Source organism: Aotus nancymaae, unplaced genomic scaffold (assembly GCF_030222135.1).
Source record: "Aotus nancymaae isolate 86718 unplaced genomic scaffold, 86718_ANA_hifiasm-v0.15.2.pri h1tg000076l, whole genome shotgun sequence".
Classification (NCBI taxonomy): domain Eukaryota; kingdom Metazoa; phylum Chordata; class Mammalia; order Primates; family Aotidae; genus Aotus; species Aotus nancymaae.
In genome coordinates, this window is record NW_026988491.1 from 23,957,941 (window position 1) to 23,977,383 (window position 19,443).

The 19,443-nt window shown below is 54.4% G+C and overlaps 1 protein-coding gene across 2 annotated transcripts; it reads right to left on the reverse strand.

The window, feature by feature from the left end:
• Window positions 1-580: 580 nt before the first annotated feature.
• Window positions 581-18,242, reverse strand: ALG12 (ALG12 alpha-1,6-mannosyltransferase). 2 transcript variants are annotated; one of them, XM_012434400.2, is made up of 9 exons: window positions 14,792-18,242; window positions 14,577-14,709; window positions 11,741-11,914; window positions 11,196-11,390; window positions 10,570-10,673; window positions 9,117-9,340; window positions 5,719-5,888; window positions 5,561-5,636; window positions 581-5,336 (listed from the first exon to the last, which is right to left on the reverse strand). In XM_012434400.2, exons 1-9 carry the CDS (start codon window positions 14,951-14,953, stop codon window positions 5,204-5,206), a joined length of 1,371 nt encoding a protein of 456 aa, XP_012289823.2. In that variant the 5' UTR covers window positions 14,954-18,242; the 3' UTR covers window positions 581-5,203. The 2 variants fall into 2 exon arrangements, with proteins under 2 accessions (XP_012289823.2, XP_012289822.2); XM_012434399.2 differs by having other exon boundaries at window positions 581-5,432.
• Window positions 18,243-19,443: the final 1,201 nt, after the last annotated feature.

Sequence of the window (19,443 nt, forward strand, 5' to 3'; positions counted from 1 at the left end):
GTAGAGACGGGGTTTCACCATGTTAGCCAGGATGGTCTCGATCTCCTGACCTCGTGATCCACCCACCTCAGCCTCCCAAAGTGCTGGGATTACAGGTGTAAGCCACCACGCCCAGCCTAGTCATTCACTTCTTTTTAGTGAATAATATCTCATTGTGTGGATGTGCCACAGTTTATCAGTTCACCTACTGAAGGGCATCTTGGTTGCTTTCAAGGTTTGGCAATGAGGAATACAGCTGCTATAAACATCCTTGTGAAAGTTCTTGCGTGGACATAAGTTTTCAACTCCCTGGAGTAAATACTGAGGAGCTTGATTGCTGGATCACAGGGTAAGAGTATGCTGAGTTCTGTGTGAAGCTGCCAAATTGTCTTCCAAAGTGACTGCACCAGTTTGCATTCCCACCAGCAATGAATGAGTTCCTGTTGCTCCACATCCTCACCAGCACCTGGTGTTATACATTTCGGATTTTAGCTATCCTGACAGGTACGTAGTGGTGTCTCATTTTTGTTTTAATTTGCTATTCCCTAATAACCATTAACGAGTAGCATCTTTGTGTATGCTCAATTGCCATCTGTGTATCTTCTTTGATGAGGGGTCTGTTCAATTTTCATTTTCAATCACATTGTTTCCTTATTGAGTTTTAAGAGTCCTTTGTATATATTGGATACCTGTTCCTTCTTTCTTTTGTGAAACAGGGTCTCACTCTGTTGCCCAGCCTTAACCTCCTGGGTTCAAGCAATCCCTCCTGCCTCAGCCTCCCAAGTAGCTGGGACTACAAACATGCACCACCATGCCTGAATAAATATTTTGTTGTTTTTTGTAGAGACAGAGTATCATTAATATTGCCCAGACTGATTTTTGAACTCCTAGACTCAAGCTATTCTCCTTCCTCAGCCTCCCAAAGTGCTGGGACTGCAGGCATGAGCCACTGCACCTGACTCAGTTCTTTATTGGATATGCCTTTCACAAATATCAAATATTTTCTCCCAGTCTGTGGTTTGTCTTCTTATTCTCTTGAGCAAATTGATTTTTTTTTTTTTTGAGATGAAGTTTTGCTCTTGTCGTCCAGGCTGGAGTGCAGTGGCATGATCTCGGCTCACTGCAAACTCTGCTTCTTGGGTTCAAGTGATTCTCCTGCCTCAGCCTCCCAAGTAGCTGGGATTACAGGTGCCCACCACTACGTCCAGTTAACTTTTGCATATATATATATAAATACATACATATATATTTTTGAGATGGAGTCTTGCTCTGTTGCCCAGGCTGGAGTGCAGTGGCATGATCTCGGCTCACTGCAACCTCCGCCTCCCCGGTTCAAGTGATTCTCCTGCCTCAGCCTCCTGAGTAGCTGGGACTACAGGCGCATGCCACCACACCCAGCTAACTTTCTGTATTTTTAGTAGAAAAGGTTTCACCATGTTAGCCAGGATGGTCTCGATCTCCTGACCTTGTGATCCGCTCACCTTGGCCTCCCAAAATGCTGGGATTACAGGTGTGAGCCACCGTGTCTGTCTGTCATTTTTGTATTTTTAGTAGAGACAGGGTTTCACCATGTTGGCCAGGCTGGTCTTGAACTCCTGACCTCAGATGATCCACCCACATTGGCCTCCCAAAGTGCTGGGATTACCGGCGTGAGCCACCATGCCTGGCTGAGTGAATTGATTTTTGAGAAAAGTGCAAAGGCAATTCAGTGGTGAAAAAACAATCTTTTATTTATTTCTTTTTTTAAGAGACAGGGTCTCTCTCTGTCACCCAGGCTGGAGTGCAATGGTGCAATCACAGCTCACTGCAGCCTCAACTGCCTGGGCTCAAGGGATCCTCCTTCCTCAGCCTCCCTAGTAGCTGGGACTATAGGCATGCACCACTGAGGATAACGTTTTCAACAAAATGGTGTTAGAACAATTGGATATTCATAGGCAAAAAAAAAAAAAAAAAAAACGGACCCATACCTCACAACATATTAAAAAATTAACCCTAGCCGGGCACAGTGGCTCACACCTATAATCCCAGCACTTTGGAAGACCAAGACAGGCAGATTATTTGAGCTCAGGAGTTCACAACCAGCCTGGGCAATACAGTGAGACCCCATCTCTACAAAAAATACAAAAAAAAAAAAAAAAATTAGCCTATGAAAAGACATTCAACTTCACTCATAAGAAAAATGATCAAAACTACACTGAACCACCACTCACCCTGTGGGACTGCAAAATGGTACTACCCTGTGGAGGGAACATCACGATACCCCACACAACCAAGGTGCAGTCACCCCTGCGGCCCAGCGCTGCCCACCTCTGAATTCACCCTGAAGACATGGCTCAAACAAATGACAATACAAAGGGACTCGGTTATGCATGGCAGCATTATTTGAATTTATAAAATATTGGAAATAAGCGAACTGCCCACACAGAGGAAAGTAGCTCAAGAAGTGACACCACAATTTCCAGGAGTGACTGTTACGTGAACAAACCAGTGTGTGGCTGGGAGCTCACGCCTGTCATCCCAGCACTTGAGGAGGCCAAGGCAGAAGAACTGCTTGAAGCCTGGTGTTCAAGACCATCCTGGGCAACACAGCGAGACCCCATCTCTACAAAAGAAACTTTTAAAAAATCTGCTGGGATTGGTGGCACACACCTGTAGTCTCAGCTACTTGGGAGGCTCAGGTGGGAGGATGGTTTGAGCCCAGGAGATGGAGGCTGTAGTGAGCTAGGATTGCACAATTGTACTCCAGCTTGGCTTACAGAGCAAGACCCTATCTCTAAAACCAAACCAAAAAGCCAAAGTGCAAAAGAGCATATAAAGAAAGCTATGTCTAAGAAAAAAGGGAATACATGTATATACATTTATCTTTACAAAATTAAACACACGCGAGATAAATCAGAAGACAATTATGCTCATTACCAAAAAGCGGGGAGGTACTGGAGGGAGTGGCTCCCGGCACCTGCCCTTAGGAGTTTTGACATCTAGAAGCACCGTCATGCTCTACAAACCCAACAGGATGGGCATGGGGTGGGAGGCAAAGACTGAAAGCCAGCGGGAAGGGCGAACCCAGCTCTATTTCCAACGAAGGCACCACCACACTGCTGGTGGAAAAGCCAGTCCAAGGAACTCATCAGCGCAGCACGCAACGACACCCACAGTTGTCGGCAGGGAGTGAACTGCACCCAAATCCCAACTTCTTGATGGCGGGTTTGTTTTTGCAATCCTGTGCCAAAGCAGCACTGGAGCTCCCGAGCAGGCGTGCACTGGACTCCCCAGCAGATGTATGAGAACGCTGCTGTTGATAGGGGTCACGGTCCTCAGGGTGGAGACGGGGGAGTGGGGAATGGAGGGACAGGGGTGCAGGAAGAACCCTGCAAGACGAGATGGAATCCAAGGTGCGGGCACAGCTGTGCTGTTTCAGATCTGTACACACGTTACATATGTGTGTGTGTGTCTGCACATTGGCACACCCCTGTCCTCCCCAGCCTGTCCACAGAAAGGGCCTAAAGCCCAGGCACCCAGTGGCATTGAGCACACCTGCACTGAGATCCTGGTCTCTAATGCATTCCCTACCAAAGGGGGCCAAGCTCCGCAGAGCAACAGCCGAGGTCAGAGGCTCAAGAGGACACCCTGCCATGCCTGGTCGTAAGGAGGTGCTCAAAGGAGAGGGCACAGTGCATAGCATACCGGCGGAGTGTGGCAGGGCTCCCACCAGCAAATCTCTGAACACCAGAATCATTAAAGACAGGAGTGACTCAGACCACTGGAGTCAGGAAGCAATCCACATGCGCCCAGCGACATGAGTGTGGATAACCAGTAAATACCTGAGACACACAGGTGGACGGACAGGGGAGGAGGGGGCCCTGTCTGAGGGATTCGGGGGCTGGGAAGCCTGCTCTCCAGCCTCACCATCTGGCCTCTGTTGAGTCAGGAAATATCTGCACGGATGTTCGCCAGATGCAGTGGGGAAAACAGGAGGCACTAGGTGGAGAGGAAGTGCCAGGGCACCTGGGCCAACAGTCACACACTCTCAAAGAGCTCAGGAAGAAAGCGTGTCCTTATGCACACGTGTGTGCATGGTGTGTAGTACGTGTGTTGTGTGCATGTGTGTATATGTGCATGGTTGGTGTGTGTAGTGTGTGCATGGTGTGTGCACGTGTGGTGCATATGCATGGTGTATGTACACATGGCATGTATGTGCATGTGTGGTGTGTGCAAGTGAGCGTGTGCGTGGTGTGTGCGCACGTGAGCATGTGGTGTGTGGTATGTGTGTGGTGTGTGCACATGAACGTGTATGCATGGTGTGTGTGCATGTGTGCACGTGAGCGTGTATGGTGGGTATGTGCATGAGTGTGTGGTGTGTGCACATGAACGTGTATGCATGGTGTGGTGTGTGCACGTGTGTGTGCATGTGTGTGTAGCAGCACCCAGTCCCCCACCTCCAGTGCCCAGCAGCATCACACGCACTTTGGTGCATTATACATGCATGGTCAGTGAAGCCGATGGCACCAAACTGTCCCTTGACCATGCTCCTGGAATAATAACGTGTGATAAGCTATCACACAGGAAACAGTAAAGTTTCCATTCTCATTCTTTTCTGTAATCTCAAGGTTCCAATCAACATTTTATTGCCTTATTCTTTTTATCTCATTCCTTTTTGAATGTGTTTATCTCCTAAAATTTCATCTGTGACGGACATGGAATGCCAGTGAATAACACCAGTTGCGGGGGTGGTGGCGGATGGGGGGCGGCCGGGGCCACCATGGTCTCCCGAGAGGGGGTGCTGTCTTAGATGCCCCAAGAGACCCTCGGGCAGCAGGTGTGGGGTGCTGCCAAAATACAGATCCGCCTGGGAGGCCAGAACACACGTAGCCTCACAGACAGGTGCCCGGGTGGGCCTGCTGCTCCCAATTAGTCATGAATGGCACTTGGTCTGGATGCCAGACAACTGTGTTGCCCACCCTGCCCACCCGCAGGAAGGCCTGAGCAGGCCACCATCACCCTGGGCAGTGTCTCCCGGGGTGCCAAGAAGACCTGGGCCCCTCATTCTCTGGTGGTGCCAGCCCCAGGTGAGGCTGCAGAGGAGGCCCTGGCCCTGCTCTGGTGTCTGTCGGAGCCATGGGCACAGTGCTTTGTTTGCTTCTCTGAATTGTCACAACTGTGTGGAAACTGGCAGCGACAGCAGCTCCGGGAGGGCCTGTGGCTGCTGAGGGCTGCCCAGTGCCCCTCAGGATGGCTGGGGGAGCCTCTCCAGAAGCACCAGCTTTGTCTGCAGGTGGACGTTGAAGGGGGGCAGCTGGGTCAGGTTCAGACTCACACCTGTGGTGCCTGCAACACTGGCCAGGACCCGGTGCGTGTCCCTGTAGAGGGCCAGTAGGTCAGGGGCCGCCTCCATGAGGATGTGCGTGTATGCCAGCATGCCTGCCCCCGGCTTCAGGTCCTCCCTCTTGTCGTACCTGCAGGATGAGAGCCGGTGGTCCTGTCCAGAGTCCACATTGCCCTGCATCGCCCCGTCCCCCCACCCCTGGGTGCCAAGGGGCCCTCACGTGGCCTCCAGGAGGGTCGTGTTGTGTGTGGGTCCTACCTCCAGGCGCTGTTGACTTGGAGAAACCGAGACACACCTGTCTGGGCGGCTGCCACATCAATATGCAGAAGGACATCTAGGAAAACCACACCTGCTGTCAGATCCCATCTCCCCGGTCAGAGCCACAGCAGTCCCCAGCCAGTGCTCCCAGCACCAACCTGTCTGGGGGGGCACCAGCTGGTGTAGCCTCTGCATCGCCACGCCGCCCGGGTAGTTGAAATGGGACACGTACAGGGCGGTGGCCGAGTAGGTGGCATTCACCAGGAGATGTCCGATCACAAGCAGAGACCCTGCTTTGTACAGCCAAGACTTTTTATAGTTATTCAGCCTGAAAAAATGGTTACACATCATAAGCAGAACAGGGTGGGAATAAAATTAATCTAATTCTATCTACAAAACATATAGGAGCATAACCTGCTGTTCAACTTCCCCAAGTCACAACAAGCAGAGTCAACCACCAAACAGAGTAAGTAACCTGTGGAAGTGGTTAAGATATGGCCTCAAGAATTGTTTGTGGAGTTCTACCCAAGATGCCAATTTAAAATTTACAATAGATGTTTAAAAATATTTTTTCTTTTTTTTCCTGAGACGGAGTCTCACTGTGTTGCCCAGGCTGGAGTGCAGTAGCATGATCTCGTCTACTGCAATTTCCTACCCCTCAGTTCAAGAGAGTCTCCTGCCTCAGCCTCTCTACCACACCCAGCTAATTTTTGTATTTTTAGTAGAGATGGGGTTTCACCATCTTGACCAGGATGGTCTCGATCTCTTGACCTTGTGATCCACCCATCTCGGCCTCCCAAAGTGCTGGGATTACAGGCATAAGCCACCATGCCCAGCCTAAAAATATATTTTCAAACAATCCCAAGTGACTGTAGGTCAGAGTACCACCTGGCCAAGCCCACTCCCAGCAGGCCTGTGAGTGAGCTCTGTGGGACAGGGCGCCGCTGGTTCTCTGATAGACGGTGCTAACCTTAGGCTCCTATGGCAGAGTTAGCAGCTGGCGAACAGCGTGGGGCCCACGAAGGTGAGACTCTTTACTAGCTACCAGAAAAGCTTGCCGACCCTGGTCTAAACGCCCCAGAACCCCTGATGAAGACTCTCTCTCTTCCAAATCCACCAGACTCCTCGGAGCCTCTTCTCCACAGGCCCTGCCCTTTGCTATGGTTTGGATCTGTGTCCCCAGCAAGTCTCATGTCCAACTGTGATCCCCAAAGCTGGAGGTGGACCCTGGTGGGAGGTAACTAGGTCACAGGATAGATCCTTCAGGAATGGATTAGTGCCATCCCCTCATGCTGTTTTCCCGGTAGTCAGTGGCACCTCCCTGTCCCTCTTCCTCCGCTCTGGCCATATAAAACGTGCCTACTTCCCTTTCCCCTTCTGCCATGATGGAAAGTTTCCCCAGGCCTCTCTGGAAGCTGAGCAGATGCCAGCACCACGCTTCCTGTACAGCCTGCGGAACCGTAAGCCAAGGAAGCCTCTTCTTTATAGAGTATCCAGTCTCAGGTGTTTCTTTGTAGCAGTGTGAGAGCACACTAGTACACCCTTGAACAAACTCTGGTGCGGTTCCTGAGCTTGAGGCTGCATCTAGGATGACTCCAGCCTTCTAAGTGCCTGCCCCAAAGAGCTCAGCACAGCCAGGGCGTTTCCCCCTCGTTCCAGCCCAAACCTGGAGTGGACAGTCACTGCAGGAAGCTTGCAATCACACACCTTCCATCCCCAGGACTATCTCAAGGCCCTGGGCCATGACGCCTGGAGAGACGGCCTGTTCTTGCTCCCAGGGTGGCCAGTGTGAGGACCTGACTTCGGAGGGGGTCTTGCTCTACCCTGCACCCCCTCATGAAGACGCCCCAAGTTTGTCCTCCTCTGGATAAGGCCGACTGGCACCGTGGGGGGCCCTTGCATGGAACAGCTCCTCACGCCCAGCACACCAGGCCTCAAAGACACTCCTGCGTTTAGTTTCAGCAGAACTGGGTCCAGTTCACACTGGACTTTCTTCCTTGCTACAAAAGTCTGCCCGAATACAATCCATCTGCACCACCTTCCCTGCCTTTCCCACTCTCTTTTCCATGACTTGGGCTGGGGTCTGCTCCCCTTCAAGCCCAGAGCTGACCCCTGAGATGATAGGGAGCGAAAGGCACAGAAAACAGAGGCAGGTCCCCCAGGATCCCCCACCGAGGCATGGCCACGGCAGCCACAAGAGCCCCTGACAGAGGCATCACAGCAGCTGGAGGAGCCCCCCAACCCAGGCACGGCCACAGCAGCCAGAGGAGCCCCCAAAAGAGGCACAGCCATGGCAGCTGGAGGAGCCCTCCAACCCAGGCATGGCCATAGCTGCCGGAGGAGCTCCCATAAAGGCATGGCCACGGTAGCCAGAGGAGCCCCCCAATGCAGGCACGGCCACGGCAGCCCAAAGAGTCCCCAGGCCTGAGGGCAGTGCAGGCCGGTGGGAGATGGGGGGTTCCATCCTCTCCCCTGTAACAGGTGTCACGGGAAAGCACCTGACTGCTGCCTGGGATCAGGGACTTCCTCTCCAGCCAGGGTGGGCAACTCTCTGCACCTCAGGCCCCAGCCCCCCTGGTCCCCAGCCCTCCCCCTCAGTGCCCAGCATGGCCTGAGCTGGCCTCCTGTTCCTATCAAGGCAGCGAGCTCTGAACGGGCACAGAGCTGGCCAGCCTCAGCTCTGGATCCTTCCCCAGCACCCACAGGACCTGGCAGTGATGGATGCTCCTGGCTCCCTGAAGCTCCTGACACTGAGTGGCAGCCACGCTGGGACCACCTCACCCTCAGCCCAGGCAACGCCCTCCCCATGCCCTGCCAGGCTCCCAGCTTCACCTCCATCACTGCTGCTGGTGGTCCCTCCCCATAGGAAGTCCCCTGCCCTCCACAGGACTCCAAGCCTGGGCCACTCTGGGCCCTCTGCACCCAGCCATGGGCACCTCCCTGACCTCCCCCTCTTCTAGCCAGATGACCTGCCTTGACAAACACCCTCAATCCCGAGGCCCTGTCAGGACGGCCATGAACGTCCTTCCTTCACCTGACCTGTCGCCCTCAGAGCCTCCCAGGCCTGGCCGCCCCTGCCCTCTGCTGCTGCTACCTGTGAGTGTCCCTCCCCCGTGACAGAGACTAGGACCAGCAGAACATCACCACATGTGGACCAGTCACCAAATTAACCAGACAGAGACCACCCAGGCAGACCCCTCTGACAGCACGTCACCAGGCTGGTCCCAGCCCACGCAGTCCTCAGGGCAAAAAGGACTGGGGCCACTCTATTCTGACACAAACAGCTAGTTAAACATGTCCTGTGTTTATCTTAAAAAACAGCCCCAGTGGCTCACACCTGTAATCCCAGCACTTGGAGAGGTGGAGGCAGGAGATGGCTTGACCACCAGGAGTTGGGGGCTGCAGTGAGCCATGACTACTGCCGCACTCCAGCCTGGGTGACAGGGCAAGACCCCGTCTCAAAAATTAAACACACACACACACATACCCTCACTGTTAAGTCAGTGAACCTGTTTCCAATGAAACTATAAAAATGCACATCACAAAAAGCACTCACAGATAGGAGCAGCCTCTGGCGGCCGTGACGTTGAGTGCGGGGAAGGCGTAGATGATGAAGCGCAGCTCCTTGTGTGGCAGGAGGGAGTACAGTGCCACAAAGCCGAGAGCCGCCACTGTCAACGCGTGCATCCTTCTGTCCATCAAACCCAGTGGGACGAAGAGCAGGCTACAGCCCAGGCCGCGAGGCAGGGCTGAGTAGAAGTACCACAGCAGCGGGGAGGTCTGTGGGCTGGGTTAAGGAGGCCACGCACCTGCTCACGCACCTGCCCACACACCTGTCCACACACCTGTCCACGCATGCGCCCATGGGCTGGGTGGCAGGGTCAAGGCGGAGAAGATGCCTGGAAGACAGTTGTGCTAAGGGATGCAGCCCGGGCACAGCAGGGGTGCACAGACGCCACTCGGGCCCCGGGCCCCTCCTAAGAGACACAGCCCAGGCCATGCCTTGGGTGCACAGACACCACTCAGGTCCCGGGCCCCTCCTAAGAGACACAGCCCATGCCATGGCTCGGGTGCACAGACACCACTCGGGCCTTGGGCCTCCTCCTAAGAGACACAGCCAAGGCCATGCCTTGGGTACACAGACACCACTTGGGTCTTGGGCCCCCTCCTAAGAGACACAGCCCAGGCCACGGCTCGGGTGCACAGACACAACTAGGGCCCTGGGCCCCTCCGGGAAGGACCAAGGCAGCCAGGGCTGCGGGACGTTTGGTCTCTGCCCCCTTTCCTTCACTGGTGACATGGGTGTCGGGGATTCATTATGGTGTTTCATCTACTTGTGTATGTTTAACATACTTCCTAAGAAAGTGCATTTTAAATGCAGATTGTCCAGGCCAGCACAGTGGCTCACGCCTGTAATCCCCGCACTTTGGGAGGCCAAGGTGGGCAGATCACCTAAGGTCAGGAGTTCGAGATCAGCCTGACCATGGTGAAACCCCATCTCTAATAAAAATACAAAAATTAGCTGGGCATGGTGGTGGGTGCCTGTAATCCCAGTTACTCATGAGGCTAAGGCAGGAGAATCACTTGAACCTGGGAGGCGGAGGTTGCAGTGAGCTGAGATCACGCCATTGCACACCAGCCTGGGTGACAGAGCAAGACTTCATCTCAAAAAAAAAAAAACAACAGATTTTCCGAGGAAGAGAGGAGAGGCTGGGGCAATTGGGTGGGGCTGTTTCCACAAGATAGAGAAGGCAGCCGGGACCTCACCCCCTACGGCCAGCATTTCCTAGGAGCAAGTAAGAGGGAGGGGCTCCGTCCTGACCCTGCCACTGGGCGGCACAGCAGGAAGAAGCCGCTGCTCCCACCACCCAAGGAATCCCAGGAGGTATGGCTGTGTGTGCCACCCATCACCCCCCTGCACAGACACTGAAGGATACCCCCAAGGAGGCCCAGGAGGTTGTGTCTGGGGGTCCCATTCAATACTCCCCTGCACAGACACTGAAGGATACCCCCCAGTTGGAGCTTTTGTTCAGGACAGTGTTGTACCAAAGCACTTTTCCTTCTGGCCACATAAGCTGCCCCCAAAAATAAGAGTCCACGGCGACTGTCAGCCCTGATAAAATTAAACAGAGTTTCTCAGTCAAGAACACAACCACCAGTAAACACCCTGCCACGGTGCAGCCACCATCACTACAGAAACTACAAGCTGCTTTCACATAAGAGAGGTTGGGCTGAGTGGGAAGATCGCCAGAGCCTAGGAGTTCAAGGTTGAAATGGGCTGTGATCATGCCGCTGCACTCCATCCTGCGAGCAAGACTCTATCTCTAAAGCAAAGAAAAAAAGAAGATGCCAACTGTTTTGAGGACGCTGCTGCCCTGAACCACCGCCTCGGCCTGGTGTAGGGACAAGCCGCCCTCCGCTCCTGTGGCCTCCCCTGGCCTTGGCCAAGGACAAGGGACAGACCAGCGAATAGGGGCTCCCAAGGCGCAGGGGGCTTAGGACCGGGATGTTTTAATGCTACTGAAGTTAGGGTAATTTTATTCCACGGGGAAGAAAACCTCCCAAATTTCTCTGACCTTTGTAAAACAAGGCAGGACAAAATCCAGTTAGAAGCATCCCACAGCAACCGACTTACCTAAACAGAGGACCCCCGCTGGGATGGCGTGGCAAAGGGCTCTGACCACAGAAACCTTTCGACTGCCCAAAGCCAGCAGCAGCAGGAGGCCCAGGAACAGGCACAGCTCTGCCCTGAACACGATGATGGCGAAGGCCGACAGCCAGATGAAGCGGGCCCACTCATGCCCCAGCCAGGCTGAGAGGGCCAGCAGGACTGCAAGACAGTGCAGGAGGGTGCTGGTCAGACACACCCTATCCCCACCCCCACCCAGGAAACACCCAGGGAAGTGAAGGATGATTCCTTTTCTTATTACAAACACCACACAGATATCCCAGAAAACAAACTGCTCAGAGCCACACTCCCAACTACGGTTGGCTAGGAAGTGCATCCCAACCCAGCATGGAAAACAGCCCAGTTTCAGATCACAGACCGGCCTAAGTCCTGAGGAACTCAGCGGGGAGTGGCCATCACTGGGGAGGCACTGCCATAGGCCGCACAGTCCCAACTCAGGAGAGCTCCCACCCAGCACCACAGGCGTGCAGGCCTGGCCAGCAGCTACGTACCCACAGGCAGGACCAGCACGTTGGGCAGTGTCCGCGTGCAGTAGAACATCAGGTGGAACTGCAAGGCTGTCACCCAGCAGAACATGGTGGCCACCACTGCCCCAAACTGCTGTCTCACTTCCTTTTGTAATGTCCAGAGTCCAAAAATCACACCAAGTCCAAGCACTCCTCTAACTAAACAAAGACAGCGACAGCACGTGAGCCTGTGCAGAGCATCTGCAGATCCTTCTACGTGGCTCTTTCCACATGGCTCTCTACGTGGATCTTTCTATGCTGCTACAATGCCAGGTGACAGCCAAGTCAGGCAAAGCAACCTGAGGGCACTGTCTCTGTGTGGAAAACAGACGTCTGGCCTCAGGCCCCCTGCGTTCCTGTCAGGAACGGTGATGCCCAAGCCTGGTGCCACAAGGGCTCTTGGGGGGCTGCTCTCTGAAGTGTCATGGGGGACACAGTGCCTGGGGGTGCCATGAGCTGAGCCCTACACTAGACCAGAGATTCCCCCAGGGCTGTGACACCTCTAGGGGCAATGTTTGTGAGGGCCAGGCTCAGACCTTGCTCTGACCAGCAGCTGTGAGGAGGCGGGAACACAGGCTCCCGGGCAGGAAGCGGGTCAGGAGCCTCCTCCTCATTCAATGGCGGGGGCCACCTCTGGGCTGGTGGTCTTAAGGGGTGACAGTGAGGAGACAGACAGGTGTGCCCAGGACAGTACCTGGCCAACCACACATATTCACTGTGGACCGGCCTGTCAGTCGCTGGCAAGAGAGGCTGAAAACAGGAAGGAAAATGAACTTCTGGGATGCTCTCACCACCTTTCCAGAAGGCCAGAGGGGCTTCAAAGCCCACTCAAGAGGCAACTGGGTCCAGCAGCTGTGGGGGCCAACAGGCAGAGACACCCAGGTGACAGCCCAGGGGGCCACAGATGTGTCAGTGTTGGGCCTGCTGCTCCCACAACAGCCTGTGTGCAGACCAGGCATTTTCTCTTCACTAATTGCAGAATTCGGACTGCATTTTTTTTTTTTTTTTAGGAAGAGTTGCCCTCTGTTGTCCAGGCTGGAGTGCAGTGTGCGATTTCGGTTCACTGCAACCTCCACCTCCCAGGTTCAAGCAATTCTCCTACCTCAGCCTCCCAAGTAGCTGGGATTACAGGCATGCACCACAATGCCCAGCTAATTTTTGTATTTTTAGTAGAGATGAGGTTTCGCCATGTTGGCTAGGGTGGTTTTAAACTCTTGACCTCAGGTGATCCAACTGCCTCAGCCTCCCAAAGTGCTGGAATTATAAGCGTGAGCCACCATGCCCAGCCTGAATGTGTAAAAGGATATTTTTCACTGACACCCATGAGTGGGTCTGGCTCCAGCTGCTGTTATTTTTGGTGCTGGAATTCCCCTGGGGCTTTTAAATAATTCACAGACAGACCCTGGTAAAGGCCCCAAGCCCCCGCTTCCCCTTTTTCCCATCAGGTCCATCCCCTGTGTCTCTTCTCTTGGTTTTCCATCTTCCCAAATGTCCGATGACCTCAACCCAGTGCCCAGCAAGGATGGTCTGTGAAGCCATGCAGACAGCCTCAGCCCCAAGATGACATACTCTTTGTCCACAGAGGAAATATTTGGGCCTATGGCAGGGGCTGGGGGGCACTAGCAATTCCAGGACATCTTAGTGAGATCAGGAAGGACACAGGGTGGGCTCTTGTTCACCGGCTAAAGCTGCAGTCCTCTGAGGTTCTGTCCAACCAGAGTCTGCATAGCTCTGCCCAAACTCCCAGCCTCTCACTGCCACCCCTGGAATAAGCAGAAGCTTCCAGGGGAAAGTGGACCCAGCCCCGGAGTGGCCTGTGGACTTTCTTTCCTTGGCTCGTGGCCCCCCAACTCCTCCCCATCTGGGGCTCCCCAGTGCCTCCACAGGACGAGCACAGCTTGCCCAGCTGTCCCTGTGCTGTGGTGGGTTTCCACTCCCAACATGCCCCTTCAGGAAGAGGAAATGCTCTTCCCAGGAGCGTGCATGCGTCATAAGCGCTCCAGGCAGGCTGGGTGGACCCACTGGAAGCATACGTTCGAGTCAGTTGGGGAAATCTAACTACAGTCTGCATATTAAATGCAACAAAAATGTACTGAAACGAAAAGGTGGTGACTGCTGACTTCAAAAACTCAGGTTGTGTGACTGGGCATGGTGGCTCACGCCTGGAATCCCAGCACTGTGGGAGGTTGACGTGGGAGAACCACCTGCGCCCAGGAGTTCAAAGCTGCAGTGAGCTATGACTGCACCACTGCACTCCAGCCTAGGTGACAGAGCAAGGCCCTGTCTCAAAAAACAAACAAACAAAAAATCCATTTGTAGAACAATATGTACAAAATGTTCTAATTTTTTTTTTAAGTCCTCACGTGGGCACAGAAAGACGGAGGATGTGCACACAGGCCCTGCAGTGGTAGCCTCTGGGAATGTGAGGTTTCTCTTTGTAATGTTCCCCAAGACTAATGATGCTGTTTCTGTAAGAATAAAGGCCGTCTACCCAACAGGGGCGCACCAGATGAGGTGGGAGCTGCGGCTCAGGTGGTGAGAGCTGCCTCACAGGCAGACGGCGCTTCTCCTGTACCTGCCCTGGGGAGTGGGTGCTGTCATCCCTAATTTCACAGTCGAGAGTGTGGAAGCACGGAGGGGCTGGCTGAGTTGCACCAGGCCTGACCCGGGCACCTGCTCTGAGCCACCATGCCACGGTGACCAAGAGCAGGCAAGACTGTAACAGATGGCGTTCCTGAACGGAGGAGCTGCAGCCTCGGTGAGGTCACCCGATGACACCACAATCCTTCACTCCCTCCTCTTTCACTGAAGACCCCCTTACCTATTAGCTGAGAGTAAAACTTGGACGTCTCCAACAGCGAAAGCATATAAACCGCGGGACTGGACAACGTGGCAATCACCACCGGCCCGAGGAAGGTCCTGGGGACGACCCCAGGGAACTCGAGATGGTCATACTGTGAGGAGAAGGGCAGGTCAGCACACAGGGCCCTGCGAGCTGGAAACAGGAGGTTCTCCCCAAAGACAGCAGGGCCTCACCTGCCCCAGGGCCTGCCGGTAGTAGAGCAGGTCATGCGTGGCCTGCAGGGAGAAGCTCTCCTCCACTTTGGTGTAGGGACAGGTGACCAGATGGATAGCGGCTACGGCCACCAGCAGCCCCAGCAGCAGGGGCCGCCTGCCTGATGACCTCTTTCCAGCCATTTGGGGCTTAAAACTTCATGCACCTTCACAGAACCAAGGGTGTGAGACAGCAGCCGTTAGCACTGCCACTCCAAGCATGCTGAAAGAGTGAAAACAGATTCTCGAGTTCCAAAAGCCATGCTTGTGCTCATGGTTGGGAGGTCTGGATAAAAGGTTAGCAAGAATTCTGTCTCAGTCACACTACTACCAATCGCACTTGAGAAGCTTTCATAGTGTAACCAGTGATTGTGCACTGCCAGCTCTGGCAATGTTTTCCTGGGGAGAAGGGCTCAGTCGTAGAATGCTGAGTCTGACCAGGCCTGGGCCATGAGGTCAATGGGAGGGTGTAAATGTCCCTGCCCCCCAGTCTAAATCTGGCAGGAAAGTCAGCAAAACCCAGGCTCAGCCCCAAGGGAACAGGCTGAGGAAGAAGGAATGGAGGCTGAGGGGGGCTGGTAAGTTGGGTGGGAGGCACGAAGCCAGAGGGTGGCAGACAGGGGTCCCAGGAGGGCAGGGGGCCGTACACAGCACAGCTGCCAGGACGCAGGGCTCAGGTGGCCAGCAAAGCCCCCACTCCCAGGAATGGTGGGGTGGTGCTGTGGATACCTGCACAGAACCCCACCCTGGGGGCTGGGAGAAGCCATGACTGGCTTTCCCAAAGGTGGCGCCACACTGGCTGTGAGCCTGCACATGTGCCCTGGGGATACTAGCAATGGGTCCCCCAAACACTAACAGGCCAACCTCAGGGGGCCCGTGGCACGGAGTTTCCTAAGAAACCATCAATGTGTCCAGCTGCTACATGTGGGATGCCGAGGGAGGGGAGGTGGCAAGTTCTTCATGCTTCTGGCTTCTTTTAAAACAGGTTTGATTTTATTCAGTCCAAACCAGAAGGGCCAGAAGCAAAGGGAGAGAGAACCCCAGGCTTTCCATTTGTTACAATTACTAAAAAAAAAATTTTTTTTGAGACAGTGTCTTACTCTGTCACTCAAGCTGGAGTGCAGTGGCGTGATTATGGCTCCCTGCAGCCTCAAACTCCTGGGATCCTTTTGCCCTAGCCTCCTGAGTAGCCAGGGACACAGGTGTGTGTCACCACACTCAGCTAAGTTCTCTTATTTTTTTGTAAAGATGGGGTCTTGCTTTGTCACCAGGCTGGTATGGAATTCCTGGCTTCAAGCAATCTTCCCACCTCAGCCTCCTGAAGTACTAGGATTTCAGGCGTAAGCCACTGTGCTCAGTCAAAACTACCTTCCGATCAAACAGAGAGTTAAGAAGTCTACTGTACAAATAGCAAGCGAAAAAAAATCTGTAGATGAGAAGGAAGAGGAATCCTATTGATATGGTGGGGGTGGGGGTAAAGAGAAAGAAGAGAGAGAGCTTTAATAATTTTACGATGACTAAAATGGTATGCAGTTCTTGCGAGAAATAGCATAGACCTTTCTTTCCTTTGCCAAATATAAAAACCTAGGGCTGGGTACAGTAGCTCACGCCTGTCATCCTAGCACTTTGGGAAGCTGAGGTGGGGTGGACCACCAGAGGTCAGGAGTTGGAGACCAGCCTGGCCAACATGGTGAAACCCCGTCTCTGCTAAAAATACAAAAAATAGCCGGGTGTGGTGGCACACGCCTGTAATCCCAGCTACTTGGGAAGTTAAGGCAGGAGAATCGCTTGACCCCAGGGGACAAAGGCTGCAATGAGCTGAGATCGTGCCACTGAAATCCAGTCTGGGCCACAGAGCACAACTCCGTCTCAAAAATAAATAAATAAATAAATAAAAAGATTAAACTTGGTATCAAACAAAAATATGGAAGGACTAGGTGAGGAACCACTGTCCACCAGGTGAGGGAGGGGCTACTCAACTGTCTCCCACTTGCTAAGAAGAAAGTTTTTGAGGGTGGGGGATTTTCTATGTTGGATTTCTTTTCCCCCACCAGTGCAGCCTCAGCACCAAGGACAGAGACTGGCCTCTGTGGTCTGAAGGGTGCCTCTCTGCCACCTCCCCTGCTGGACAGGCTTGATTGGTGGACTCAGCAGGTGCTGCTTCGCAGGAACCCCAGACATGGGCAGTCCTTGCCACCCCACTCCACGCCTCCACCCAGAAGATTTCCCCAGCAAATAAAAGTTCAGCTGTGGGACGAAAACGTTACGTGCGGACTCTGACCCTCCTGGCAGGCCCCGAGCACCTCCTCAGACCCGACATGGGTGTGCTTTCTGCTGATGACCAGCGCAGCTCACTATCAAAGGCATGAGAAGACCAAGGGTGAGTCTGGATGCTCTGCCAGGAGCACAGGAAGATCAAGTCAACACTGGCAAGTGCAAAAACCATGACTAAGTCCCCACCGGGCGAGGGTGAGTGGACGCTGTCCTGTGCTCTGTTCAGCAGCTGTGGCTAATCTAAATAAAGGATGCCTTGGGAGTACCCACAGGTTAAAACAGGCCCAGGCCATGACGCTTTAAAACTGTGGTTTATAAACAATAGCCTCTCAGATTAGGGAATGACCTGCAAAGTCCCTCTTGTCCCCATCAGTTCAGATTTTTTTTTTTTTTCAAGACTGTCTCACTCCGTTGCCAGGCGCCAGGCTGGAGTGCAGTGGCACAATCTCGGCTCACTGCAACCTCCGCCTCCCGGGTTCAAGCAATTCTCCTGCCTCAGCCTCCCGAATAGCTGGGGCTACAGGCGCGTGACACCACGCCTAGATAATTTTTTGTATTTTTAGCAGATACGAGGTTTCACCATGTTGGCCAGGCTGGTCTCGATCTCTTGACCTCGTGATCCGCCTGCCTCGGCCTCTCAAAGTGTTGGAATTACAGGCGTGAGCCACTGCGCCCAGCCATCAGTTCAGATTTTAAGGGCTCTATTGAAATTGGTTAAACTAGATCAGGTGTGGTGGCTCTACTAAAAATATAAAAATTAGCCAGGGTGGTGGCCGGCGCCTGTAATCCCCGCTACTTAGGAGGCTGAGGCAGGAGAACCACTGGAACCCAGGAGGGAGCGGTTTCAGTAAGCCAAGATGACACCACTGCACTCCAGCTTGGGCAACAGAGCAAGACTCCGTCTCAAACTGGTCAATTCAGATGTTACTATTATTAATAACAATAATTAGCCTCAGCAGGAAACACAAATGATCCGACAGAAATCACACCTGCTGCCCACCAAGGGCCAGAGAAAACCGTGTTAACCGCACTCCTTCCTTCCACAGGCAGGAGTTCTCTGAAATCCAGATGCTGCACATTTTATATCCCCTAATCTAAACCAGAGATTCCTGAACATTAGCGAGTGTCCATCACCTCAAGCGCCTGTAGAAATGCAGACCACCCAGCCCGGAGTGGAAGGTCCAGCCCTCAGGTGAAAACCTCATCCCCCAAGTGAGAGGTCCAGCCCCCAGGTGAAAACCCCATCCCCCAAGTGAGAGGTCCAGCCCCCAGCTGAAGGGTTCAGACCCTAGGTGAGAGGTCCAACCCCCAGGTGAAAACCCCATCCCCCACGTGGAGGTCCAGCCCCCAAGTGAAAAACCCATCTCCCACGTTAAGAGACCAGCCTCAGGTGGGACTCTAGCTCCCAGGTGAGAGGTCCAGCCCCCAGGTGAAAACCCCATCCCCCAAGTGGGAGGTCCAGCCCCCAGCTGAAGGGTTCAGACCCTAGGTGAGAGGTCCAACCCCCAGGTGAAAACCCCATCCCCCACGTGGAGGTCCAGCCCCCAAGTGAAAAACCCATCTCCCACGTTAAGAGACCAGCCTCAGGTGGGACTCTAGCTCCCAGGTGAGAGGTCCAGTCCCCAGGTGAAGGGTCCAGACCCTAGGTGAGAGGTCCGGCCCTCAGGTAAGGGGTCCAGTCCCCAGGTGAGGAGCCCAGGCCTAGGTGAGGGGTACAGCCCCCAGGTGAGAGGTCCGGTCCCCAGGTGAGGAGCCTGGGCCTAGGTGAGGGGTACGACCCTCAGGTGAGGGGTCCGGTCCCCAGGTGAGGAGCCCGGGCCTAGGTGAGGGGTACGGCCCTCAGGTGAGGAGTACGGCCCTCAGGTGAGGAGCACGGCGGCTGTGACGCGTGGACATGCGCGGTGAGGCCTCAGGAATCCAGCGCCAGGGCCAGCTGGGGTCCCGCCCTCTCCCGCCTCTTCCCTGGTGTCGCCGCGCGCCCGCCTGAGGGTCCCGGCAGCAGCAGCGCGCACTGACCTCCGCAGCTCCCGGCGGCGTTCTTCGGCAGGAAGCGGGACGGCGGAAACAGAACAGAGCGAAGCCCTTGCCCGAATTTAACGTGGCCACCACAGCCCCGGTCGCTGTAGCCGCGGGAACCCTACATGACCGGAGTAAAGATGGCCGCCGCGAGCTGTGCGCGAGCGGCGGGGCGAGGGGGGCGGGGTCAGACCGGCATGCCCGCCCCCGGCCTCCGGCGGACGCTGACCCGGGGCCTTCCCATTGGTAGCTTCTCGTGGCGAGCTCGGATTGGGCCACATCAGGTCGGGGCCGGTCACACAGACCAATAGCAACGCGGGGCTGGCGGGCGGGGCGGGGCCTCC